This window comes from Ustilaginoidea virens, chromosome 1 (genome assembly GCF_000687475.1).
Source record: "Ustilaginoidea virens chromosome 1, complete sequence".
In the NCBI taxonomy this organism is placed as follows: Eukaryota; Fungi; Ascomycota; class Sordariomycetes; order Hypocreales; family Clavicipitaceae; genus Ustilaginoidea; species Ustilaginoidea virens.
Window position 1 is genome coordinate 2,920,617 of NC_057316.1, and position 24,903 is coordinate 2,945,519.

General features: G+C 56.1%; 7 protein-coding genes across 7 annotated transcripts; 3 read left to right on the forward strand and 4 right to left on the reverse strand.

The window, feature by feature from the left end:
- Window positions 1-214: 214 nt before the first annotated feature.
- UV8b_00557 (uncharacterized protein) lies at window positions 215-3,342 on the forward strand (the record flags this gene model as incomplete). The annotated part of the gene is made up of 2 exons (XM_043138055.1): window positions 215-431; window positions 542-3,342. The coding sequence occupies 2 exons, from the start codon at window positions 215-217 to the stop codon at window positions 3,340-3,342; spliced, it is 3,018 nt and encodes a 1,005-aa protein (XP_042993989.1).
- A 679-nt stretch (window positions 3,343-4,021) lies between these two features.
- UV8b_00558 (uncharacterized protein) lies at window positions 4,022-4,660 on the reverse strand (the record flags this gene model as incomplete). Its single annotated transcript, XM_043138056.1, has 1 exon — window positions 4,022-4,660. One exon carries the CDS (start codon window positions 4,658-4,660, stop codon window positions 4,022-4,024), a length of 639 nt encoding a protein of 212 aa, XP_042993990.1.
- A 1,182-nt stretch (window positions 4,661-5,842) lies between these two features.
- UV8b_00559 (uncharacterized protein) lies at window positions 5,843-9,127 on the forward strand (the record flags this gene model as incomplete). Its single annotated transcript, XM_043138057.1, has 4 exons — window positions 5,843-5,895; window positions 5,964-6,068; window positions 6,163-6,512; window positions 6,564-9,127. 4 exons carry the CDS (start codon window positions 5,843-5,845, stop codon window positions 9,125-9,127), a joined length of 3,072 nt encoding a protein of 1,023 aa, XP_042993991.1.
- Window positions 9,128-9,993: 866 nt separating this feature from the next.
- UV8b_00560 (uncharacterized protein) lies at window positions 9,994-11,897 on the reverse strand (the record flags this gene model as incomplete). The annotated part of the gene is made up of 3 exons (XM_043138058.1): window positions 9,994-11,234; window positions 11,353-11,652; window positions 11,813-11,897. 3 exons carry the CDS (start codon window positions 11,895-11,897, stop codon window positions 9,994-9,996), a joined length of 1,626 nt encoding a protein of 541 aa, XP_042993992.1.
- Window positions 11,898-12,308: 411 nt separating this feature from the next.
- On the forward strand, window positions 12,309-13,177 carry UV8b_00561 (uncharacterized protein; the record flags this gene model as incomplete). Its single annotated transcript, XM_043138059.1, has 4 exons — window positions 12,309-12,437; window positions 12,539-12,814; window positions 12,901-12,947; window positions 13,057-13,177. The coding sequence occupies 4 exons, from the start codon at window positions 12,309-12,311 to the stop codon at window positions 13,175-13,177; spliced, it is 573 nt and encodes a 190-aa protein (XP_042993993.1).
- Window positions 13,178-17,548: 4,371 nt separating this feature from the next.
- Window positions 17,549-18,939, reverse strand: UV8b_00562 (uncharacterized protein; the record flags this gene model as incomplete). The annotated part of the gene is made up of 2 exons (XM_043138060.1): window positions 17,549-18,755; window positions 18,893-18,939. 2 exons carry the CDS (start codon window positions 18,937-18,939, stop codon window positions 17,549-17,551), a joined length of 1,254 nt encoding a protein of 417 aa, XP_042993994.1.
- A 2,082-nt stretch (window positions 18,940-21,021) lies between these two features.
- On the reverse strand, window positions 21,022-23,044 carry UV8b_00563 (uncharacterized protein; the record flags this gene model as incomplete). The annotated part of the gene is made up of 3 exons (XM_043138061.1): window positions 21,022-21,490; window positions 21,571-22,575; window positions 22,671-23,044. 3 exons carry the CDS (start codon window positions 23,042-23,044, stop codon window positions 21,022-21,024), a joined length of 1,848 nt encoding a protein of 615 aa, XP_042993995.1.
- Between the last annotated feature and the right edge of the window lie 1,859 nt (window positions 23,045-24,903).

Consider the following 24,903-nt stretch of genomic DNA (forward strand, 5'->3'; position numbering starts at 1 on the left):
AGTCCTCAGCGTACAAACACCGGATCACCGGATCCTGATGCAGCTTCTGACCTTTGGTAGACGGCTGACAGCATTGCCTCGACTCCCGACCTACGCGAGATCAACGTTGGCGAATATTGCCGCCAGCATCTCTCGTTGGCCCCATGGTCTTGATTTCGCATCCAGCCTAAAACATACCAGATCCTAAAACACTTCTCGCCTACCTAGCAAATCAATGTTTGGGCCACGACTCATGGCGAAACACGAGCAGCCGCCGAAGATGGATACCTTCTCTCCAGCTCATCAGCCAGACGAGGGTTATTCGGAAGACCCGTTAAACCCTACCGTTCACTCGAGTTTGGCTGTCGCTTTGGCAGCTTTACAGTCACCTGCTGATCTGCCGTCATGGCTCGCAACCTACGCATCTTTGCTGCCAGTATCGGTCAAAAAGGGTAAGGCGCAAGCATCAACCTGGGGTTTCTCGGAAACTTTTTCTTCTTCTTCTTCTTCTTCTTTTTCTTCCCCTTGTTTTGAAACGAAACTTACTCGAGACTTACGCCAGAACTTACACTCGTACTCCTCAACGACTTGCCCACTTCTGCCATTGCTGAGATTGTTCAACGCCTGAATCCACGACTTTACATCGACTTTGTCCAGTATCTCCCAGTCGAAATCTGCCTTAAAATACTGGGTTATCTGGATCCTGTTTCCCTAGTCCAAGTCGCTCGGACCTGCCGAGCGTGGTGTGAACTTGCGCTGGATCGAAAATTATGGGAGAGGTTGTACTACCTTGAAGGGTGGAAAGCCGTTCCCAGCGAAATCGAATCGTCGGAAAGCAAAATCAACGCAGGCCTCAACGTTTCCATCGGCCATCCCCATCGAATACAGAATGCCGATGGCCAGACCAATAAGATTCGGGCCATCAGCAATGATGACTTTGATCCGTGCCACGGCGGGCAAGACCATGTCGGCCTAGGTGGCAGAAGCATCTTTGGAACGCCCGCCTCGTCCTTCTCCCCAACACGACCTCTCATGTCTCTCAATGGAGGCCATGCTGCCGTGGACGCCGACGCCGACTTTGCGCCAAGTCCTGCGTTGTTCAAAGGCAAAGGCGTCGACAGAAGCTCTTACCCTTCAAATGTGATACGTGTCAAGCGTAAGGAGCCAGGCGGGACTCCAGAGCCGTCTCTCCCTCCCGTGTTACCAACAGACAACCCTAGAATCATGACGCGATCGACGTTGTGGGCTTGGGATGCCAACAGCTCTCGATATCGCATGAACTGGAAGTATCTGTACAGCATGCGGCGACGACTCGAGTCCAATTGGGAGCTCGGAAAATTCACCACGTTTCAACTGCCCCACCCTCACTATCCCGAGGAAGGACATCAGGAATGCGTTTACACTTTGCAGTTCGACGCTGATTACCTAGTGAGCGGCAGCAGGGACCAGACAATGCGCATCTGGAACATCCATACGCGGAGGTTGGCCCGCCCGCCCCTCATCGGACACTGTGGATCAGTTCTCTGTCTTCAATTCGATGCGAGTCCTGAAGAGGACATTCTCGTCTCAGGTAGCAGCGACTCAAACGTTTTCATCTGGAAGTTCTCGACCGGCGAATTGGTCCAACAAATTACCAAGGCGCACCGTGAGTCGGTTCTCAATGTCCGTTTTGACGCAAGGATCCTTGTCACCTCGTCCAAGGACAAGACCATCAAGATCTTCAATCGACGGCCGCTCCGGTTTGGGGAGCTGGGATATACGACGAGCGACTTGGCCTTCAATCCCGCGGGCCAACCTGTCAAATCCTACGGATACGAACCCGATCTCGCGCAGGAGCTGCCTCTTAAGGAGCCTTATACTATAATTGGACGCCTGGAGGGACACAGTGCCGCCGTAAACGCCATTCAAGTCATGGGCCGTACAATCGTTTCCGTGTCGGGAGACAGAAATATCAAGGTCTGGGATTGGCCGGACCAGCTGTGTCTGCAGACCATCCCTGCCCACGACAAGGGCATTGCCTGTGTCGAGTTTGACGGGAGACGCATCGTCAGTGGCAGCAGCGATTATGAAGTATGCATTTTCGACGCCCTGACCGGCTTGAAGGTTGCTCAGCTGCGCGGACATGCCCACTTGGTGAGAACTGTGCAGGCAGGGTTCGGCGACCTGCCGTATAGCAGGTTTGAGGATGAGGCGGTGGCAAAGACTGTGGATTCAGACTACTTCAAGGCTGTCGAGGCCGGAAATATTCTCCAAGGCGCCGAAAGAAGAAATCGGCGTGCCAGGAGGGCTAACGCTGGAAGTTCCAGGCCATCTGATGTGCAAGCGTTTGGGGCCAAGGTGCCTCCGGGCGGCGGTGGCGGACGCAAGTACGGGCGGATAGTCTCCGGTTCATATGACCAGAGCATCATTATTTGGAGACGAGACAAGGAAGGTGTCTGGAAGCCTGTCCACCATCTTCGCCAGGAGGAAGCTGCCGCAGCGGCGCAAAGAGACATGGCCTCGAGAACGCTTCAGCCCACGCCCCAACCCCTCGTGGCTCAGCCCGAGGCCAACATCACGCTGCACCCATCCGTACTGCCTTCCACCGCTGGCTCCTCGTCGTCATTGCCCAGAAGTAGAAGCCAGGCCTCGACCGGCTTTGCTCAGGTTATGCGGGATCCCTACAACGGACCCCAGGGATCTAACGGAATGTACATGCACTTGATCGATCAAATCATCCCGCTAGGCCCGGAAGCACTGGAACAGGCCCTGGCAAGCTGTCCTGCCCTGCTCGGCCATCACAACTACATGCAAACTGTCATTGATCGAGAAGAATCCTCCCTCGTACGCGCCCAGCTCAGAAGAGTGATAGCCGCATCACTGGCATCCGTTCAAACCGGGGCGCAGGTGTCAAGAACACACCCGTCCAGTATCTCGGCTGTGGCAAGCTCATCCGAGGCTGGTCCCTCTGTTGTCACGCCTGGTCCCCGGCCTGGATCAAGGCCCGCGGACAGCGAGCCAGCGAGCGTGGCGTTGGGAGATGGCTCTAGACCAGGAGCTTCGTCAGCTGCTGCTGAACCTACGACAGGGTCAGCGCCGTCTCTGGTGCCGGCAGCCGCGATGCCGACAGCCCCGATCCCTATTCCACCACCCCTACCAACCCCGGTTCCTGCAGCCGCTCAGCCAACTCAACCACTACCGCCTGCACATCATCACCCGCACATAGCGGCGGCTGAAAATGCCCCGGCGAGGGTTTTCAAGCTCCAGTTCGACGCTCACAAGATCGTATGCTGTAGTCAAGCACCTGTCATTGTGGGCTGGGACTTTTGCAACGGAGATGCAGAACTCGAGGAAACAGCACGACTCTTTGGCACAGTGGATTAAAACCCGCTGTACATGGAAAGTCTCTCTTTGGCAAGATACATGTAAGATGCCGTCTTTTTTTTTTCTTCTTTTTCTCCCCCTTCACGGCGCTTGATTCTAGAGAAAGTCTGTTCGACGAAATATATGTAAGATACAGTTCTTTTTCCTTCACGGCACTTGCTTAGGACAGTCAAAGAAACATGACGAAAATGGACCTGAAAACAACGGTACCGCGACATCAGATTGAGTGGCGTTTGTCCTCTTTTCTAGAGCCACACGGGGCATCGAAACTGCCTGCTATTACTTTTACTACTACTCCGTACAGCTACTACTACGGTGGGGGCAGCAGGGGGTTTTCTCCGGGCCTTGTGTTGACCTTGGCGACGCATGGAATATGGAATGGGGATGAGGTCAACGAGACATGGTGACGGGACACAGCACTCACCAGACACCTCATTGCCAGTAGACTCTCTTAACGCATAGTGTATTGAGGCTGATAGCACAGCCTCGCACGCAAACATGGGATAGTGGATGCTATGATGTAAGACATGACCTCTGCACAAGACTATTGCAAAAAAAAAAAAAAAAAAAATCTCCAGCATACGACTGAAGGAATGGAAAAAGTTTGCGGTTATCTAGTGTATATCCATCCATCCACCCGCCCGCCCGTCCGCCCGCCTGCCTGCCTTTGTGCAAAGCTTCAGCCTGCAGCCTCCTTGACCTTATCCTCCATCTGATGCGGCTCGTCCACAAATTCAGGCGCCACTTCATCTTGCAGGAATCCCGGAACGGCGCCGCCCATGTCCATGTCCAGCTCCTGCTCCAAGCCCAAGGCCTCGAGCTCCGCGTCCAGCTCGGCTTCATCCACCTCCTCGGGTACGTCGTAACTTCGGGCCAGGCTCTCCTGAATCTCGTTGCCCACGTCCAGGAGATCAGCCATGTCGTCCTGCAGCCTCTCGATCTTGTCAATGTCGATTTTGCCGTACTGCCTCCTCAGCTCCTTGTTGGTCGTCTTCATGGCGTCCACCTGGGTCATGACGTTTTTCAGGTTATCCTGCATGCTGGAGGCTTGCTCCATGTTCCAGACCTGTCCCTCGAGCTTGTCCTTCTCGGCCTCGTAGGCCTTGCGGCGCTGGAGGACCTTGAGGGCCTTCTGCTTGAGGGCCTGCTTGCCGGGGCCTTCGCGCATTTTGGAGAGCTTCTCCTGGTAGGATGACAGCTCGCCGTTGAGGGCCTTGAGCTTGGTGTCGATGGACGCTATGCGGGTGTCGATGCTGGAAATGGCTCCGGAGAGGGTGGGCTTTGGAGCAGTGGTTCTGGCGCCGAAGAGGCGGTTCATGGTGGCGACGAGGGCGGGATTTCCTTTCTGCGCGCTGGGGGGGGGGAGAGGGGCGGGGGTCTTTGCAGGTATACAAGACGTTTACTTGTTGTTTTGATTTGCGACAGCCTGCTAGGATGATGGAAGGAGAGTTTGATGACGTTGACACCCGACGATGGGGACGTCGGCGTGATACTGCGTACTGGGTACTGCTGCCTGCAGAAGTTCCCTGTGGTCAATGCCCCGCGGCATAGAGACCCCACAGGCACACGCTGGGCCTTTGTGCACCAGGTTAGGTACCTAAGGTACCTGGTAGGGCAGACAGGGATGAGTCAGCTGGGAGGTGCAGCAGCTGGTACGAGGTACCTAGATACATTAGGTAAGGTACGCAGCTGCAGCGTGCAGCGTGGGATGACGATGCTTGGCTTCAATGTTGCTGGCTTCAATGTTGCTGTGACTTGGAGATATGCGCGTCGGCTGGCGAGAGATGAGGCTGACGCGGATGAAACAGAACCAACTTTTGTTTGACAGAGTGGCCCACGACCTTGGCCGAAGCGTCGTCTTATTTCCAATAAGAATCGGATAACCTTGCATCGAGTTAAACCCATCTGGTAGACTGGTGATGGCTTCAGTGACTGCGGCTTGTTGCGGTGAGCCTCGATACCCTCGATACCCTCGATACCCTCGATACCCTCGATACCCTCGATACCCTCGATATCTTACAATAACCCTTTCTCTCCATCAGATCAGACTCTCTCACGGGAGGGGTGGAGGCCGTGAGTCGCGCGCGTATTCACGTATTCACGTATTCACACTTCCATACGGAGGGACGAGGGAGCATGAGAACTTTCCTCTGAAGGGGTGGGGTGAAAGGGAGGGGGTGTGGATGGGGGTGTGCGTGGACGGAGGGGGTGTGTGGTGATTACACGTCTTGGCAGCCTGGCTGGTATAAACAAATGTCCCCGGCTCGCGGCGTTGGCGAGCCTCTTTTTCCCTTTTTCCCTCTGCAAACTACATTTCACCGGCTACGAACAACTTTGCAAGCACTTTCAAACAAACCCAAACGCTTCAGATTTCCATGCTCTTTGCACGGTTGTCGAGAATTTTTGATCAGAGAACTTTTGGCAAGAACAAACTACCCGTATTCAACGCGCATCGCTCGATTTGCTGTCATCGTCTGCTTTGCAGCAACCGCGACTCACCATGGACGCGCCCATTCCCCTGCCCTGGGGACTCGGGCTTGCTCCAAGGATCAGGTATGACTTTCCCGAAACCCAAAAATCATCCGGGGCTCATCGGAAACTAACGAGCAACGCGTCTTTAGAACCCTTCCCCCATCCTTCATCGTCTTCTTTCCCGCATTTCCTGGCGGTCGAGCCTTCTCTGGAAACAATGGATGGAACCTGGCCAACACGCCTCCTATGAATATGTATGAAGCGGCTTGAAGCCTTTTTTTTTTTCTCATTTCTTTAGATGCTATCATCTTGATACGGCGTGGGATATCTGCTAACTTGTCGAAACAGCTCTTGGACCAGCCACTTGGCAGCCCCCAGACCCATTCGACGAGAGCCAGCATGGCATCGCATTGCCACAGAGGCATTTACATCCAAGTATCATGGAGCCTCGACTCGTATTCTCATGAAACGCATTACACATCACTCCCCCCATTTCAATAAACAAACCCCGATTTCAGTGTCCCCTAAATTGTCACCGGAAGATGAAGTGGCCAGATGGACCACGGTAGACAAAGTCGAGCTACCCAACGCCAAGGCTCCAAGGTTGAACTTTTTCAAGGCTTCCAAGGACATGCATCAAACCGCTGGCGGGCCAATGACAGTAGCGGAGATAGCCAGCATGATTATGGAAGCAAAAGGTACGCATCGTCTTTTCTCCATTCAGTCTCGTCCATCTAACTGGGACGTAGTGGCGCTTGTGAATGGCATGCTGCAGCTGGATGAAACCTCCATCACCCGGGAAGTGGACCTTCTCAGATCTCGCAAGTTTTTTCGGCACGTGATTCCCATGAAGAGAAGCATCGACAAGAATGACCGCATCGAGGTCGATGGTCTTCTTGGCGGTCATCGGATCGCATCGTACTTCCAGGTTCTGCACATTTACGCAAAGGCCAAGGCAGACAGGAAAGACTCGACCGACTTGCTCTCTGCATCCATTTCAGAGGTGTCCGTCAACTTTGGCAGATGGAGACGGAAACGCAGCCTGCGTCAGCGGCTCAGCCTTCAGGGCGCCCCTAACCTGTCGGATATCAGTGATCATACTGAGCCTAAGAGCGAGGCATCACCGACCAAGACATCCCCCCCGGCTGCTGAGCCCCTCCAGTCACCTGTCGTGCGCTTGAGCGATAACATGGTCACACTGCCTCCTGCCATTGATCGTGACGTGGAACCTTCTCCAACCAAGTCGCCCGCAACCCCGTCGACGCCTTTCATCACTTCTCCTTGCGGATATTCCGCACAGGCGCCATCCACACCAGGTCTCAAGTCAGAGTCCTTTCAGCCTACTGTTCCTGCTCATGTTTCTCAAATTGAATTCGGACCCATCGCCTCTTTCTTTCAGTCTCCGAGCTGGTTGAACGAAAGTGTCGATACTAGGCCTAGACGGCCTATGGAAAGGACACATCGACGCAGAAGCGAGCCCCTACTTCGCCAAGCTTACAGGCAGCAAGCTTCCCGTCGCCACACTGCCTCTCCGCTTCGGTCTTTTGTCCATGGCCACACTCTGTTCTGCGGCTCCGCTGCTACTGAAACCAATCTTCTTCCGACCAGCCCGGCCACTCTAGCTGGCGAAAACACTGCTCCACCTGATATCGACCGCACACCAGCCAAACCTGCCTCGTCTGATGCTACAACGACCCTGATGACGCCTGCAATCTGCTGGGGCAAGATGACAGGTCGCATGTCTGGCGAAGGTGTTCAAAGCACACCCACTCCTGCGCGGGCCCGCAACACAAGCGGCGTTCGCACCGTCGACATGCGCCAGAATCTTGATATTTTCGGAGCTGCTGCCACGTCTTGCATGCCTTTCGCCAATCCTTTGGCTGGCGCTCATGATCATACTTTCTCTACACCATGCGCTCCCCCTCCTACCGTCCTTCTTGCCGCCACACCTTTGGGTGTGTCTTTTGGTGCGCCTTCTGGTGCGCCTTCTACCTCACCTCTGGCCAACCTCTTGGCCCGTCCTTCGGTCGATCCCCTTTCCACCTCACGCGTCATTGCTCGTACCACGTCTTCCGCGACTCCTGCTGCGGTGGATCGCCTTGCTACTATGGCTCAGGAACGTTGTGACGGCCAGGCCAACGTCCTCGTCACTGAGGAGAACGGACGGCTTTTTGTTCGGTTTAAGCTGCCAACCAAGTATGCGCATCTGTTTCCTAATGGTCGAGGCGTGGACGACTCTCGCTTTACCGTGACACCTTCGGCCATATCAACGTCACCACGCATTACATTCAAATACCACCAACCGATGCTGCCGCCTGTGGATGACCTTGGCGAGGCCCGGCTTCTTCAGATGAGGCCGTATGATGACAGTCCAGGACGAGACTACATGAGGGACTTTATCAAACGGTCAAACAAGAAGCAACTCTCGGCAACAGAAATGGGCTCGCCCATTGCACCAGAACGCAAACGGACTCCTCTTGTGGCTAAGAGCTCCAATACCCCAAGCCCACAAAAATCCAAGCGCAGGGCAGAAAACCTCAGCTCGGGCTCAGACTCCACAGTTGGTGAATTGTCTGAGCCTCTGATGAAAAAAGTCCGTCTACACTCGGAGGACGGGTCTGAGGACGGGTCTGAGGACGGCTTGCCGGACGGCTTGGAGGACCCGAAAGCACGCGCTCAGCATAAAGAGCAAGCAAGCTCTGGGATGTGCAGTGTCCCTACAGTTCCCAACACTACTGCTGCAATTGCAGACCATCAAGAGGACGCTGAAGGATTGGACAAGACTGGCACCCGGCGATCTACCAGATTGCGGAGCCAGAGACTCAACTCTGGAAGCAAATCTTGTATCCCAACCGCCATCATCAGGCTGGGAGCCCGGCCAGGCACCGCACGCGGCGGCTTGGTCTCAAAGACCCGAAATGAGCAGCAAGACGTGTCTCACCAAACTCGTATGAACACTCGCAAGAATAAGGGCAATGCGGAGTATCCTGCGCAGGTCTTGGCTAGGTATCAGGAACAGCGGCGTCGCGAGGGGTCAAGCGAGGGGGGAACCAGTGAATCCGACACAGCTGTCAAGACGAGCGACGGCGGCAAGACGGTGGTGTGGAAAACCCCGCTGGAAGCGCACCAAGAGGGCGGCAAATGCCCCAAGGGGCGGCGCATAGCCGTGCCCAAGAGAAGAAACCCGTTGAAGTTGCCAAGCCCAAAAGAGCAGCACGCGGCCAAAGTTGCAGCAAACCTAGGTATGACTCAGAATGGAACCCCGGCAAAGCCAAGCCGGATCACACGATCATCAGCTCGAGCACGAGCCTAAGCGGCGTTGCTTTTTTTTTTTTTTTCGGTTTTACTCGGTTTAGCACATTCCTCTAAGAGGCAGCGTTTTGGATTTCATTCTGGGAGTCGTCTATCCATCATGGATGCAGCGTTTTGGGCTTGTTGTTGTTTTATTCCCTCATCATGGCAGCGTTTTGGGTTTTTTTTATTTTCTTCTATCCATCATGGATGCAGCGTTTTGGATTTCAATCTTGTTTTATTCCACCATCATGGATGCAGCGTTTTGGATTTCATTCTTGTTTTATTCCATCATGGATGCAGCAGCGGTTTGGATTTGCTTGCTGCTTTCCTTCTTTTGGATCAGCGATGGCGTTGGGATAGGAGTTGCACGGGAACAGCAAAGGCGCGGTTTGGACTGGGCGAGATACCATGGCGATGACACAGATGTCTTGATTGGGAACAATGATGAAAGGGACATGAACATTTGCCTGTGCCGTAGCCGTTGTCTGTGAAGATGCCCATGCGTTTCCTTTCGCCGTTGGGTGTAGTGCCTCATCTCGATGCTGCTCAAACGTTGGCATTCTACTTGTCCGCTCCGTCTCCGTCTCCGTCTCCGTCTCCGTCTCCGTCTCCGTCTCCGTCTCCGTCTCCGTCTACGTCTCCTCCCTTGGCTGCCACCCGACCCAGGTTGCCGGCAGTGCTCTCTCGTTCGGGTAAGAGATGCTGCACTGGAGATGCTGCACTGCCGTAGAGTCATCCATCCATTGCAGATGCAGGCATCTGTTGCAACGCGGACTGCACAAGGGAAGGACAAGAAAAAAAAAAAAAAAGAAGACAAAGGGTGAGTGAGAGGCAGCACAACGCAAAAACATTGTCATGATTGTGTGCGAGGATGCGGCGACAGGACTAGATGACGTCAAACTTTTCCGGCGCGTCCATGTCGTTTGACATGTGGGAGTGTCGCCCCGACGCACCTGATCTTCGTATGGGAACCTGGGCTAGATTGTCCTTGACAGCCTCTACTTTGAGCATCTTGGCGGGCTTGGCGGGCTTGGCGGGCTTGGCGGGCTTGGCGGGCTTGGCGGGCTTGACTGGCTTGACTGGCTTGATGGGCTTGATGGGCCTCGCTGGGTGCGAGGCCGCCTCGAGCTTGACGTCGACTGTTTCTCTTTCCGCCTCCTCTTGCTCCCCTTGCTCCTCGTCGTCTTGACCGTCTTGGTCGACGTCCTCGTCCTCGTCCTCGCCATCTTCCTCGTCGGCTTCCTCTTCCTCGCTAGAGCCTCCTGACCCCTCGCTGTCGCCTTCGCTGCCCGGATCGTAGTCCTCCTCGGCCTCGTCCTCCTCATCCTGCAGCTGCTGCTCGGCTTCCAGACGCGCCTTTTCCAATTCCGTTTGCTCGTCGTCGTCGTCGTCGTCGTCGTCGTCGTCGCCGCCGCCGCCGCCAGCCGCCCCGGGTTCCCCGGGTTCGCATACCTTCTTGGCGCCCCTGTTCTGCGCCAGCTGCAGCTTCGCCTTGCGCTGCTCCGCCATGCTCCGGTCCTGCAGGCCGTTGCGCCTGACGTAGTCGTCTATGCCGCCGTAGTCCTGCTGGTCCAGCATGCCAAACTCGAACTCCTCGTTGGCCTCGCCGTCTCCCGTGAACGTCTCCACGACCATGTTGAACGTGATTTGCAGCACGTTGGTGTAGCTGATGGCGGCGATGCGGTTCAGCGGCATGAACAGGAGGGGCTTTTTGAACCCCCACAGGATGCCGTTTCCCAGGAAGAAGAGGTAGCCGTCCTTGGAGCCGCGGAAGGCGCTCACGTGGACGGCCTTTTCGCGCGGGCGCTGGGTCTGCCGCACGGCGCTGTGGAACTCGGCCGGGTCGGCGGAGACGATGGCCACGGGGTTGCCGGCGGCGCGCAGCCTCGTCCCCAGGGCCCAGTGGAAGAGGGACGGGAGGGCGTCGGACACGGCGGCAGCGGACGGGGCCTCGGAGCCGCCGACAGCGCCGGGCCGGGGTGCCGTGGCGGGGACCGTGAAGACGAGCGGCTCAGCGGCGGAGGCGGGTGGGTTGGACCTCGACGGCAGGCTGGTGCCTCGGGGGAACAGGACGTAGTTGTGCTGCGCGTGCGTCTTTTCCGGCACAGGCAGGAAGAAGGCATACTCTGCGGCGCGGAGCTGTCAGCCCTTTTTCTTCTTTTTCTTCTTCTTCTTCTTCTTCTTCTTCTCCTTCGTCGTCGTCTTTGTTATATATATGTAAATGCATCCCCCCCTGGGTCTTACCGATGTCTCGCCACGCGTACGCAATCTGCGGGACGGGAGCTGCCGCGCCCGGCGCCCGGGCGTACAGGAAGCTCTGGGTCAAGCACAGCTCAAACTTCTTCCGCTGCGGGACCGAGGTCGATATCTCCTGGACGGACAGCAGGACGGGTTCCCGGGAGGCATCGTCGGGCTGGGCGGCAGCGGGCTGGGCGGCAGCGGCTTCGACCTTGCGTCTCTTCAGGGCCGGCTCGCCGCCGCCGTGGAGCTGGGCGTAGACGTGGCTGGCGATGTCGTTGAACAGGGCGATGCGGCTGGGCGAGTCTGCGGGCGGCAGGCACACCAGGTCAGCGGCAAGCAAGGAACAGCAAGCAGGGCCAAGCGCGGCAAACAGAAGCCGGCTGGGCGGGCGCAAGTCCATCGATGGGGGGGACGACGGCCGGGGCCGGGGGCCGGGGGCGGGGGCCGGGGGCGCTGGGCTTACCTGCGGCTCGTTTGATGCCATCGAGTATGTCGGGTCGCGACCGGAAGATGATGTCGAGCGTGTGGGAGTGGAGAGCTGCCGTCATGGCGGACGCCGGCGGAGCGATGAGAGCCGCGGCAGATGCAGTCGGATCGGGATCGGTTTCTCGTCGTGTTGCCTCGCTGCCTCGCTGCGTCTCGCAAACATGATGCATCAAGCATCATCAAGCATCATCAAGCATCTCACACGGGCGGCGCGATAGGCGATTACGTAACATGTCCTGTTTTGGCTCGGGGATTAGTCAGGCGCCCCTGCTACTGCTGCCCAGACCCAGACCCTGGATCGATTAAAGTCCAAAATAACGTCATATTTTAGTGCAACACCCGGCGGCATCGTCGACATTCCTCGGGCTCGGCGTGCCAGCTTCTCCCCGCCTCGAGACTTTCCAACACTCGACGTCGTCGGTTCGCATCCCGCATCCCGCAGGCGGCAACCGGGCGGCAACCGGGCGGCCACAATGGCGGCCACAATGGCGGCCCCGTTTCCCAACCTCTATGTCCACAGGAGGGTTGCCGATGCCGCCGCCAAATCCTGCGACGTGTGCTACAAAACCAGCAGCTCCGTCCTCATAACACCAGACAGCAAGGTAAAGGCCGCCGCCGTCATGTTTATCCCCTGCACTGCACGGCCTGCTGATCTGGACAAACAACCTACCCCTCCCCACCCCCCCTCGGCGCCCGACGGCAGGACTTTTTCTACGTGTGCCCTGCCCATCTAAAGGACACATACTTTTGCACGCCGAGGGTCGACGCCGCGGCCGTCGAGGCAAGGCGGGAAAAGGCGCTCGCCGAGGAAAAAGAGAGGCTGAAGAAGGAGTACGAGGAGAAGCTACGCAAGAAGACGGCCAAGAAGGCCAAGGAGGCCAAGGAGGCCAAGGAGGCCGCGGGCAAGGCGGAGCAGGAGGACGAGGAGGAGGCCAAGGACAAGAATCGCGACGCAAAGGACGTCGAGTCAGCTGCCGAGGTATCATCCATCATCCGTCGTTTTACCGACTTGCCACGGCTCTCTAGAGCGTCATCTTTCAAGACGAGCTTAACCACTGCCGCTAGGGATCCCTTGCTTCGAATGAAGAGCCTCGACTATTTCAACTTGGAAGGTCTGCGCGCTTTGAAACGAACAAGCTCCCGCCCCTGCCCTCCGCTCCCTTTTTGCTGTACTTGCGACCCAACAACCCGTCTTTGGCAGAAGTGCTAACGCCACCTAAGCGCGTTCTATCAGCAACGGCTGCAACGCAAGCGTCAAGCCGAAGCGGCGAGGAGAGACAGGGAGCGCGCTTCCCAGCCTGGATACTTTCCCTCGGTGCCGTCCGAGCCCCCGACCAGATGACATTCATCATACATGCGCGACGAAAGCGTCGCAAGTCTCCCAGCTGGCACAGCTCACACTGCGAGAGAAATCAAACTGCGAGAGCGAGAGAGAGATTGGCTTCTACGAATGGACCGCTGTCGCCACTAGACCATTCCCACTTGGCATGGTGGCATGCGAGCCGATACGTGGCTCTGCCAAGGACATCAACCGTGGTCTGCGGCCACGCGGGCAGCAGAAAACCCTTGATGGGGCGAAAGACAAGGCAGTTTGATTTCAGAGCACCAAGCGAGAAAAGAGCCAGCGTGTCGATGGAGGACGCATCGGGGAATCCATTGCTGTTTGAAGCGAATCTTTCTTCTTGGACTAGGTTTTCTCGTCACGTCCTGGCGGCGGTCGAATATGATGGATGCCAAGGTGTTTGTTGCTCCTTGTACCCTTGTGTGTGTGTGTGTGTGTGTGTGTGTGAGTGTGTGGTTTCGGCGCTGGCGATTCAAGAAAAGGGCATGATGAGATGCTGCAAGCTGCGTGTAAGTAATGTGAAGCAAGGCTGCTGCTGCAACGCCGTCGTCGCTTCGCCGCTTCCCAAGAGTACAACATGGGCTTCGGACGTGGCATGTTCTTGGCGCTAGACCAGGCTGACCAAAGGGCTGTCCTGCCATGGCGAGAGACAACAAGTTGCCCAAGATGGCTTACCAACCCCATGCCGACTAGGACCGACCCCGGCTGCCTGCCATGAGCACCCGACTCTGAACACGCTACATTGGTACGGAGTACGTTCCTGGGTGCAAAGTTAACCGATGTCCACCCTCGCCAAACCTGTTTTATTAGCCACGCCTGTGTATCGATGAGGTTGCGCCAACTGCCGACTTCCGGTAGATTCCATCCGAGGCTCTTCTTCCTCTCCCGGTCGTTATAGGTCCGTCGAGTTCCTCGCAGGACAACTCGGGTTGCGTCCCATTCGACAGTTTGACTGGTCGCCATCTTTCCTGCATTCTTTTGCACCGTCGGGCTGCCAAGCCCAAACCATGACCAGACCTCCAACGGCCCGCTGCCATGGCAGACTCGGACGAATCCCCCCCCCCCCCAAAAAAAAAAAAAAGAAAAAAAAAAAGAAAGAAAGAAAGTTGTCGCGTTTCATTGCATGTTGCCACTTGCAGTCTTCCCGGCTGGGGCAACATGCGGACTCGCCAGCTTGTTGCCAACGCAGCGAGAGAATGGTAGGCGAGGCGGGTTGTTTGCCAAGATGGTGGTATACATGGGGATTGTCTTCTGGCCCCCAATATCAAAATCGAGCCTGACGATTTGAGCCCCCATGTAACTGAGCAGTCCGCATGCAGAGCCCTGTCTTACATGTTACGCAGATGGCAACTCCTATGCGTTTGGCGCAACAAGGGCTCTCCGGCACAGCCTCTCTCTGGTTGTCTTATCGGGTGCGTATTCCAACAGCGACTACCCTGCCGGAGGCGCCTTTGCTGGCATCGCTTTTTCTTGCGCTCTCGATCGGGGCAAAAAAGTAATGGCATGCGGCATGGCCACCACAGCTCTTTTGCTGGATGGATGCCTGTTCGTGTTCGGCTTTCCTCGGGGGCTGTCGATGATCAAACTGGCGTACTAGGTACTGCTTAACCCGCTCGTCTGGCGGTTCTGGCGTTGCCGGCATTCTGGCTGGCTTGAAAATAGAGAGCGAGGGGGGGTAGACAACCCAATCTCTCGAGGGATGGCAAATGATGGCCAATAACCCCCCAGAGGTTTAGGTCGGGCACGGTCTGAACGAGCCGGCACACCATCTTCTTGATGCCGTTTGACTGCATTCAAATGCTTGCTTTTTTTTTTTTTTTTTTTTTTTGGTTTTTTTTCCCGACGCGAAAGCCAAGGCGATTCGTGAGGTAGGGGCGTGCTTGTGGAAAAGCAGCAGCCCTGGCGGTACTCGGGCATAAAGTACCGTCCGCGAGAGTTTGGCTGTGATGCCCCGGTTACATTTCGCGCCGACGACCTGCGCCGACTCTTGGGAAAGAGCCGGCAGCCTTGCTGACATGAAAAGGCGCTTGCCAGACCTTGCCGATGATGGAAGCTTGTCCGTGGATGATGTTTTGTGGCAGGCAGATGGATGTTGGCCGACAGCTGAGCCCAACGCGCATGGCTCCTCGGGGCGGGGAAGAGTGCCCAGTATCCGAGCAGGGCTGCTTACTGCAGGAGATTCGCCGGCCCTTGCTTCTTCTTTCGATAATCTGCTGCGGTTTATTTTTCCTCTTCCCTCCCCCGCCCCCTTGTTTTTTGGGCAAGACTGCACTGCACGTTGTTGAGGCTGCACGTTATTGAGGCTGCGCGTTGTCGAGGCTGCACGGAGTTGGAGGACTGGCATGCTGCTGCTGCTGCTGCTGCTGCTTCTGCTGCGGCCGGATGGCATTAGTTCCACGCTGAGCCAGGCCGCAGTTGACGGTGAAAAAAATGTACGTCCCTCTTCCTTCTCAGCCTCGTCGTGTCTTGCTCCTGCAGAGGTCAGTGGACAGGCACAGCAACGGCAGCGAGGGACATTTGCTTACTACAGCGGAAGGATTGCTGGCACCGCCTCGCGCTTAGAAAGGAAGGCCGTGCCGGACGATCCCTAGTGTTTGTTCACGAGATGAGCTTCTTAAGCGGCCGGGAAATGCCCGTTCCGACCATCGTGCTTGCCGCAGCGGCAGGGGTCTTGATCTGGTCTGGTCCAAGGGGCCCGTCGGTACCCGGCCGTTTCCAAGGCCCCATCGGGACGTTGCGTGTTGGAGATGATGCCCCCCTTTTCCGAAGCAGCCGCATCAGAATCCGCCGGGGAGGCGTCGTAAAAACAACATGCGACGAGAGTCAAACCCAAGCATCCATGAAGCCCGTTTCCGCAGAGGTTTTTCGCCTTCCTTCTGCTGGAAGCAACTACGTCTGATGATGATGACGGATGGAGAGACCCGGCTAGACGGCTGCCTTTTCTTGCTTTTCTCGTCTCGTGCCGTTCCAGGGCAGGCAGCTTACGAGCGATGTGGTTTTCGCCGTTGCTGCTGCCCGGCTTGTTTCCTGTTTCATTCGGGAGGAAAAGAAGGAGAAAAGAAGAACAAAAAAAACAAAAAAACAAAGAGAAAAAAAAACACCTCCACGTCGACCAGATGGGTATCGTACAATACGGGGGATGCGAGGTTGGCCGCCAAGCTTCCTGCGCAAGGGCAAGGCGGTTTCCCCGGCCCAGGCGTGAAATCAGTATCCTCGCGGGCAGCATGGGATGAGGGAGTCGGTGCTGTGCCAAAGATGCCGTTTGGGTACGGAAAGCATTGCCCCAATTCTCGGCAACATCCGATGGCTGCGTCTGACATGACATGAACGAGCTGCCGCCTCCCCTTCCATTCTTTTTAGGTGCATTTTCCTGCATCGATCCCCAGTTGCAAGGCCCTGAGCAAGCAATGCATGAACGGGGAGACTTGGAATGCAAGCCTCAGGAGCGGGACGCGTACACCGGTTTGACAATCCCTGGACAAAGGACTTCAAGGGCCTATTCTTGCATCCCTCGCCCTTCTTCTCCTCCCCCCCCCCAAATACACACACTCGCACCATGTGCCCGCAGCAGCGAACCATGTCCATCGGACGGGAACTGTCTTGCATCGGGCGAGCAAGCAGCAGTGCCGCTGCATTGCCGTGCCGAAGCGTCACGTTGAGTGGGGGAGGGGGGAGCGCCATTCGCCGGGCCCGAAACAAGGCCTGGCATCGCCGGGTGATCCGGGGGCGTGTGCCGTGGTGCAACTCGCGGACGAGCCCGTGGCGAGGCGGCGTCTACCTCTTCTCTCGGCGTAGTAGGGGTTGTCTGAGGAGCAACGAAGCGACGCCAGCGTGTGGCACGTCCAACGTCCACGGGGAAGCGGATGGGGTTTACGGAGTACATCTTGCAGGAAGGAGCATGGCGGTAGCAGGGAGAGACAAAGATCAGAGATGCGTGTCTGAAACGCCCGCTAGAAGACGTCCGCGTCGGTGAACGCAGTCCAAGAAGGACAGTTTTCCCATGATGCCTGCCACGGCCAAAATCAGCCAGCTCTCACAGTGAGCGGCAATCACTGCGACGTGAACGAATGCCATGGAGGTTTTTTTGCCTTTCCTGTTTCATTTCTAGATCCTCTTTTACCTTTTCCTTTTGCCTCGGCTGCCGGTTGCTGGGAAAATGCTGTGCAAAAATCAGGCTTGAACATTTGGACTTTTGAAACTTTGTTTGGACGAGCAAGAAAGTTTCACCGCCTCGAGTAAAATCGACTATTTGAGGGCCTTTTTTGTTCCTTCTTCTCCTACTTGTTGTTGTTGTTGTCGTTGTCGTTGTTGTTTTCTTTTTTTTTTTTTTTGCCCTTTAATGAGCGGCGCTCTTTACTCCAGCATTCGCCTTCACAGGTTCCCGCCTCGTCCCGGAGGCATCCGAATACCCAAGCTCGCAACCTGGGCCTGGCCTACCCCCCCGGCCCTGGGCTTCCTCTCCTCGTCTACTCTCGCCCTTTGCAGCGACAGCCCTGGGGTGACCCAGCCACCGCAGGCGCAGCGGATGCCCTTCCAGTCGTAGCGTCCGACGGCGGCACAGCATCGTTGGTTCGGGCAGCTCAGCCGGCCGTTGAGCTGCCCCTTTTCCAGCTCGCTGCGCATCCAGCCGAGCGGCTCGATGAAGTAGTGCGGACACGGCTGGCCCGGCTGCGACCCAGCAGCAGGTTCGTGTTGGCTGATGAATGGCGACGCGGCCAGCGTCCATCTGCATTTCTTGCACCGCAGAGCGACCTGCGCGTCTCGTCCTGCGGATGAGGGTGGCGGTGATTCTTGCCCGTGCTGCTGAGACGCAGGTGCCGGGGCTGGGGTATCCTGCTCGTCCTCGAACCGTAGCCGGCTGGGGGCTTGTCCCACAGCAACGTGCTGCTCGACCTCGCGCTGATATGCCCATCTTTGGTACAGCCGATGCGACTCGACGTCATCTGGACAGCCCATTTCCCACCACAGTGCGAGCTGCTGCATGAAGCCGTCGTTGGGCTCGGCAATGGCCCGCGTCCTCCGGATCAGGGCCAGGGCTGCCTCGACGGCTTGCCTGGCCGACTCCTTTCGCGACCGTGGTGCTTGCCTGGGGCTGCTGACACCGTACGCCGCGGGTGGCACGGTGTTGGGTTCAAATCGTCGGGGGTATCGCCACAAAAGATAGGCGATGACTACCGACACGGATCGCGACTTGCCAGCGGCGCAGTGCACAAAGACGCCACCACCACCACCACCACCGCTGGTGCTTGTGCTGCTGCCGCCGCCATCCGTCGTTGCATTTCGGGAGTTTGCAGCATCACCCCCGAGGGTGTCTTGTGCGGCTGCCTTGCCCGGCGTGGCACCCGACGCTCCCTGCAGACCCTCGTGGATGAAGCTCACTGCCTTTGGGAGCTCGACTAGCAAATCCGACTCGTCGACGTCGTCGACGTCAATGACATGGTGGCGAAACTGCTTCCCGTACTCCGACCAGGGCTCATCCTTGAAGTTTTTGAGGCTGTCTGGGCTGAAACCCACTACACTGAGAACATGCGTGATTTTCTTTTCTGCGAGCGTGTCCGACCGTCGTAGTGCCCATATCCTGTTGACGAGAGGACGAATCCAAAAAAGGCAAAAAAGGAAAACAAAAAAAAGAAAACAAAAACAAAAACAAAAGAGGAAGCAGTGTGTGAGCAGGCGCAGTAGTGGAGAGGGTGACGAGAGGGAGGAGGGACATACCCCCCGACGTATAGATTATCCTGGCCGTCTATTCTGCTGAGCGCCATTTCCGCAATGCCCGTTCGGGCGGGTTCTTCAGATGTTGCTGATCAAGCTGACGGGCCAGGATTGCTCCCACTGGTGCAGGGGACGGGGTGGTGAGGAGGGACCCAGCTCAAAGAGTGCCCAGATCGGTCAAGGCGGAGGGAGTCCAATCGGGCCACGCATCAAAGTGCCATCTACGTCGGTAGCGAGAGGATGTCGAGGTTGATGACTTGAGCAAACTTGGTGGTGCGGTGTTGAAACTTTTCTGTCGAGGGAAGGGATGAAGAAGGACTGGAGGTACCTGGGTAGTGGCTGTGTAATGCGTGGGTATATATGTACCTGGCCCTTTACATACTTTATCCATCGCCTTGTTGCCCCGCGGCGGCAAGCCCCAGGCGGCAAGCCCCTGCTCCATAGCCCCCAAATGCACCGTCACCGCCACAGCTGCATGCCAACAACCCTCCGTCCGTCCGTCAGAATCTTGTATCGAAAAAAAAAAAGAAGACAAAAAAAAAAAACAAAAAACAAAAAAACAAAAAAACCCAGCAACAAGCGATGCAATCAAGTCCGCACGCACCAGCTGCATGCAATCCGCCTCACCATCCCATCCGTCACCGCAGAGTCGAGTAACACGGCGCGGCCAAGACGCGCAGCCCCCTCCCTCGGCCCCATCCTCAAAATCTTCTCGACGTCGGGCAAGGCAAGCCTCGGCGGCCCCCCCCCCCCCCCCCCCCCCCCCAAAAGAAAAAAAAACATGCCGAATCACGAAGTACACTACCCGTTACAGGATGAACATCGCCGCGGCAAAAGAGTGCCTGTATCGGTGCATCACAGGTAGCCAAGGTAGGAGGTAGGAGGATGTAGGTACCTTGGATACATTGCTGAACGAAGACGTACATCACGTGCTCAGATATCATCTTGCCTGCGGAAAAAAAAAATCAAGCTGTAGACGACAAAAACAAGACGAAAAAAAGACGAAAAAAAGAAGGAAAAAAAAGGGAACAAAAAAGCCTGTTTAAAATTTCCCATTCTCGTGTTGCTCAAGTGACCATGACAAAAAGCAGGCCCTGCTCGCTTGGGTATATACCGCATATATCGTGATGCTCCTTTTTAAAACCTCCGCTCCCCTTATTCAAAATGATGCTGCCTTGTCGACGCCGCTAATACATGACAGGTACGTAGCCCAGGTGCCTGGTTCGCAGTCCGAGTGAAGTACTCCGTAGCGTTCTTGATACTTGCCCCCCCTTCCAAGACCCGTCACCCGACGGACTACGAGAGTAGGTGTGCCTGCTTACCCCGCTGCCTGCCATGCGTGGACCAGGATCAGCGCCTTCAGCCCACCTGCACTGCAACTAACATTGAAGCCACCAGACGCCACGCCACACACACCAGACGCATCGACTTTGGCTTGGCTCAACTGCCAGGAAGGACATCCGGCCCAACTGCCGGCAAATATTTCCATGGATTGCGGAATGCATCAAGTCCTTTGCCTCGCGCCACAAGGCTGACCTTGGCCTGGCTCTGGGGTAGGGCTAGGCAAAGCCTGCTGGCTCTTGCTGTCGGATGATCCAAAAGGAGCCAGCGCCAAAAGTCGCCCCAGGCCTGCTGCTTCTCACCGACTCAACTCTCTCCGGACAGAGAAGTTGAAGGCCTGTCCTTGCCTCCTCCACGTCGTAGAAAGCTTTCTGCTGGGCTGGCCTCCCCATACCATCCTACCGGCCCATGCAAGCAAGCCGAGTTGAATCTGCCAAAAACGAGATGTAACTCATATCAGGAGGCGACCGGGGGGGATGGAAAAGAAAAAGAAGAAAAAAGGCCGCCGAGGACGCGCGCGCGCGCGCGTGTGTGTGTGTGTGTCTAAATGCAGACTACAAACTCCGTTTTGCAGCCCGGCAAGATTTGCTAGCATTTCGTCAAAGCTTAACAAGGAAAAAACCGAAACAAATGTCGTAACTTCGTGCCGTTTCCGTTTCCAACACGTAACTGTGCATGTATCGAATCCCCTTATCCATAACCATCCATTGTCATTAATGATTTGGCGTTGGCAAAGGGCAAAAGACTTTTTCCTCCTTCATCACTCATACGACTTCATGGGGTTTCCCCCTTCATCGGGGTGCAGCGTCTTCCTCCAGCATGCAGGCGTTTTCGAGCATGTTGGTCCACTTGCCGCTGGATCCAGCATGACTGTGTTTTAAATGTTGTCGAAAGTGGTCGGCCCTGTAAAATTTCTTGGATGAGTTGCATTCTCGGAACTTGTGCACCTCTCGAAGATGTCGAATTCGCTCATCCCAGTCTTGATACGTAGCGTGCTTTGGCACGATGCCTCCGCTCAAGGCTCCAGTCCCAGGGCCTTTGCCAGATCGAGAGAACTCGTTACCGCAGTAGCCACACGTATCGGCTTCGCCAGGCTGGCTTGTTGAGTCATGGAATGCTCGGTCATAGCCAGATAAAGCGGAACATGACCACGAATGACGGCGTACATGGAGTGAATTTTGATGTCGCTCCGCCTCGTTCTTATTTTTGAAGCGGTTGCCGCAGAACGAGCATTCATACTGCTTTTCCGCCTCGTGCGCACTAGACGGAAAAGAAGCGCCGGTAAGTATAAACCAGCAAAAAAAAAAACCTGCGTCGTTCGACTTCGTAACCCCACATACCTTAGTTCTCCGGCAGTCTGGAATTTTTTCGGCTTCTTGGGGCAGCATTCGCACATGTAGACGTGCTGCACCTTGGAGCCAGTTGGTTTTTGCATTTCCGACATTTTCCTGGGGCTGGAGCCAGAAACCGTGCGCCCGTGCGCATTGGCCCTGCCTGATATGGAGTTGCGTGGGCTCTGGTTAAGAGATGCAGGCGTAGCATATGGGGAGTTGCAAGACGATGGAGAGATGCCGCCCGGCGAATTGGGAATAGGTGATCTACGGCCGAAAGACTGCGCTGTCGTCGCGCTGCATGGAGTTATGGACATGGTGGAAATGTACGAATTGGATCTTGAAATCGCGGCAGACGACATTGACGACACCGACGAGGCTTGCGGAACAACGGTTAGGCGTAGCGTCGGGGATCCGCGCGAGCCCAAATCTCGGCGACGAGCATCGGTGCTACCGCTGACTTGAGGCACATGACTGCCAGCCAGCGGACTGGCGGCTCTTCTTTTGTGGCCAGTCATGGCATACGCCTCGTCGGCTTGAAGTCTCTTTGGCGATGTAGCCTCGTCAATTTCCATGTCGTCGGCGCCAGAGAATTCGTGCCCGCCGTAGATGGAGGCGTCATCGCTATTGTTCCGGTGCGAGCGACTCCTCGGTGAACGGTCATAATCCGACCCGTCCTTGGGAAACCATGAGTCCGCAGCAAAGTGCCGAAATGTCGCACGTCTGGGAGAAACTGCAGAGAAGACGGCAGTATCAGAAAGCCTGACTGGCGAATCGACCGCGGAACGGCTATGTATAGGCAGTTGAACGGGCATGCTCAGAGTTGTAAGCCGAGGGTCCCCATGCCGTCGGACTTGCTCGCTCAGGGCCGAGACGTTCATCGATCGCGGAGACCTCTCGATTGTGCGGATCGGATCCAACTTCTTCTTCATGCTATCGCCATGCAGGTCGGCAGCTGTCTGGAAGTGGAATTTGCTGTGATGCAGAAACTCGGTGGGTCGGGACTCACGGATCCTATTGCCCAGAGTCAGCCTTTGTTCCTTTTTTTCAAGGTTGAGGAATCGCTGGAACTAAGCAGCGCCGGAGGCCTTTTCTTAGGGCCGACTTACCTTTCAGCCGCGGTATAGCTGGCATAGCCCTCATCGGCATTGTTGCTACTTGCGGTGTCCCTTCTTTTGACACGAGGTCTCTCGTCCGCGACTGAGGAGCACATGCTGCCGTAACCACTGCCAATTGACGGCACGAAATGCCCCAATTCTCGAACCCCCTTGCTGGAGTCTTCAGCATGAGCAGAGTCCAGGAATGGGTGGCGAGGTGGCGGTAATGGGGGAGGAACGTCGTCTTTAGTATCTAGCCCTGGTATCGAGATTGCAGGACTTCCTGAGAACGCCATGTCGTGGTGACGACGGTAGTGTCCTGGACCAGCGGACAGTATGCTCGGCAAGCTAGGAGGCGTTTCCCGGTACTGAGGTGGGAATGCCATTGCGACGTGACGTGGTTGTATTTTGCCTCTGACTCCCGCCCTTGGTTTTTTTCTACTTGTGCTTCTTCTTGTTCTTCTTCTTCTTCTCTGGAAAAAAAAAATACAAATAAAATACAAATAAAAAAAAGTAGGGGGCAAAGAAAAAGGAGGGTAAAATCCTTTGTATGTTTCGACTTAAGGTACTTCTTGTACAGTACGGGGAGCGGAGGCGACTGACAAAGCGGCTGGCTGAGAGCGTAAAGAGGCGGACGAATAGGCTTTTGTGGAGGACCGAATTAACACGGAAGCAATGTCATTGATGAGTGAGAGTGATCCGCCCACGACAGGTGTAGCTGAGTCGTGCTATGTATTGCAAAACCTCGCAACCTATGACTCGGATGGAAGACGAGGCTTTTTAGGTGGCGATGGCAATGGGGTATCCGTTTGGCTGAGGTCCTCGGTTGGGGCTGCTGTGACACGACGGGCCAAAAGTAAGAGCATCGGCGGCGGAAAGGCGAAGACGACAAGGCGGGAAGGCTTTTGGAAAGGCGGGCCAAGCAGAAACAGGTCAACTCAACTTGGAAGGAAGGGTGCAAAGGAGGCAAACCAGAGGTGAATTGATTTAGCGAGGCAATGCGTGGGCAGGAGCACTAAACAAGAGCATTTGCTGCGGCAGGTCACACCAGACTCGAGCCAGAATTCAGTCGACTATGCCGATGCTGATGCTGATGCTGAATGCTGATGCTGAATGCTGATGCTGATGCTGATGCTGATGCTGATGCGGATGCTGATGCTGATGCTGATGCTGATGCCGATGCTGATGCTGATGCTGATTGCTGAAAGGCGTGGGCATAACTAATAAGTAAAGGGACGTACGAGGAACCAAGACAGTAGACAGTACTGTACTGTAGCCAAAGGCGACCCAAGTTGGCCGCCGTGCCGCCGCGGGCTGTCGACAAGTTTTTGTTGCCTCCGTGTCGCATCTGGAGGTCCAGCCTCCACTCCAAAGGCCAGGAAAGCCTAGGGAAAGCCTACCAGGGTGACGAAGACCCCCTCGACGGACAACAACAACCAGACTCCAGGCAAGCTGGGGAGGGGGGGCGTGGGCGCATCCGCCAAAAGGGGACCAGGTGGTGGTCAACCGTCGAGCACGTCGGCCAAGGAGGGTGGGAGGGGAGGGTATCCAAGGGCAAGTACAGGCTACCTCGTACCTCCACGCCCCCCTCCGAGCTTGCTCCTTCCTCCTCATTGCCATGGAGCCTTGGGAAATGGTCAGCGGCATAGTACCGGGCGATACGTACTGCGGGCTGCGGGCTGCGGGCTGCGGCTATGGGGTATAGGCTACGGGCTACGGGCTACGGGCTACGGGCTACGGGCTACGGGCTACGGGCTACGGGCTACGGGCTACGGGCTACGGGCTACGGGCTACGGGCTACAAGCTTCACCGCTACGAGCTACAGGCTGCGGAATACAGCGCTTCGCAGCTTCGTTCAGGACTGGAGGTTTGACTTGCTTATCCTTATCCTGGCGTGGGCCATTGACAAGGCAATTGTTGCTCTTGTTTTAAATTGGCCCTAGTGCACGTGTGGCCAGCCAGCCAATGCGACCCTGGATTCGTTGGACCTTGGTTGCAGCGTTTCGGCGAATTACCCCTCCCAAGTCCCTTGACTCCTTGAGCTCGATGATTGTTGACTGATTCAGTAGTCCGTACGTTTGCCATGAAAGTTGTGCAGTGAAACTTGACCTGTATTCAACCATGGATGGAGACCGAGTTGAAGAATGGACAAGTGGAGGTTTTGTGTCGGTGAATGAATGGCCTGGAAGCCAGCTTGCTGCTGGAAAACTGAACTATGCCTCTGTCGAGCGTCAAGGCGACGGGT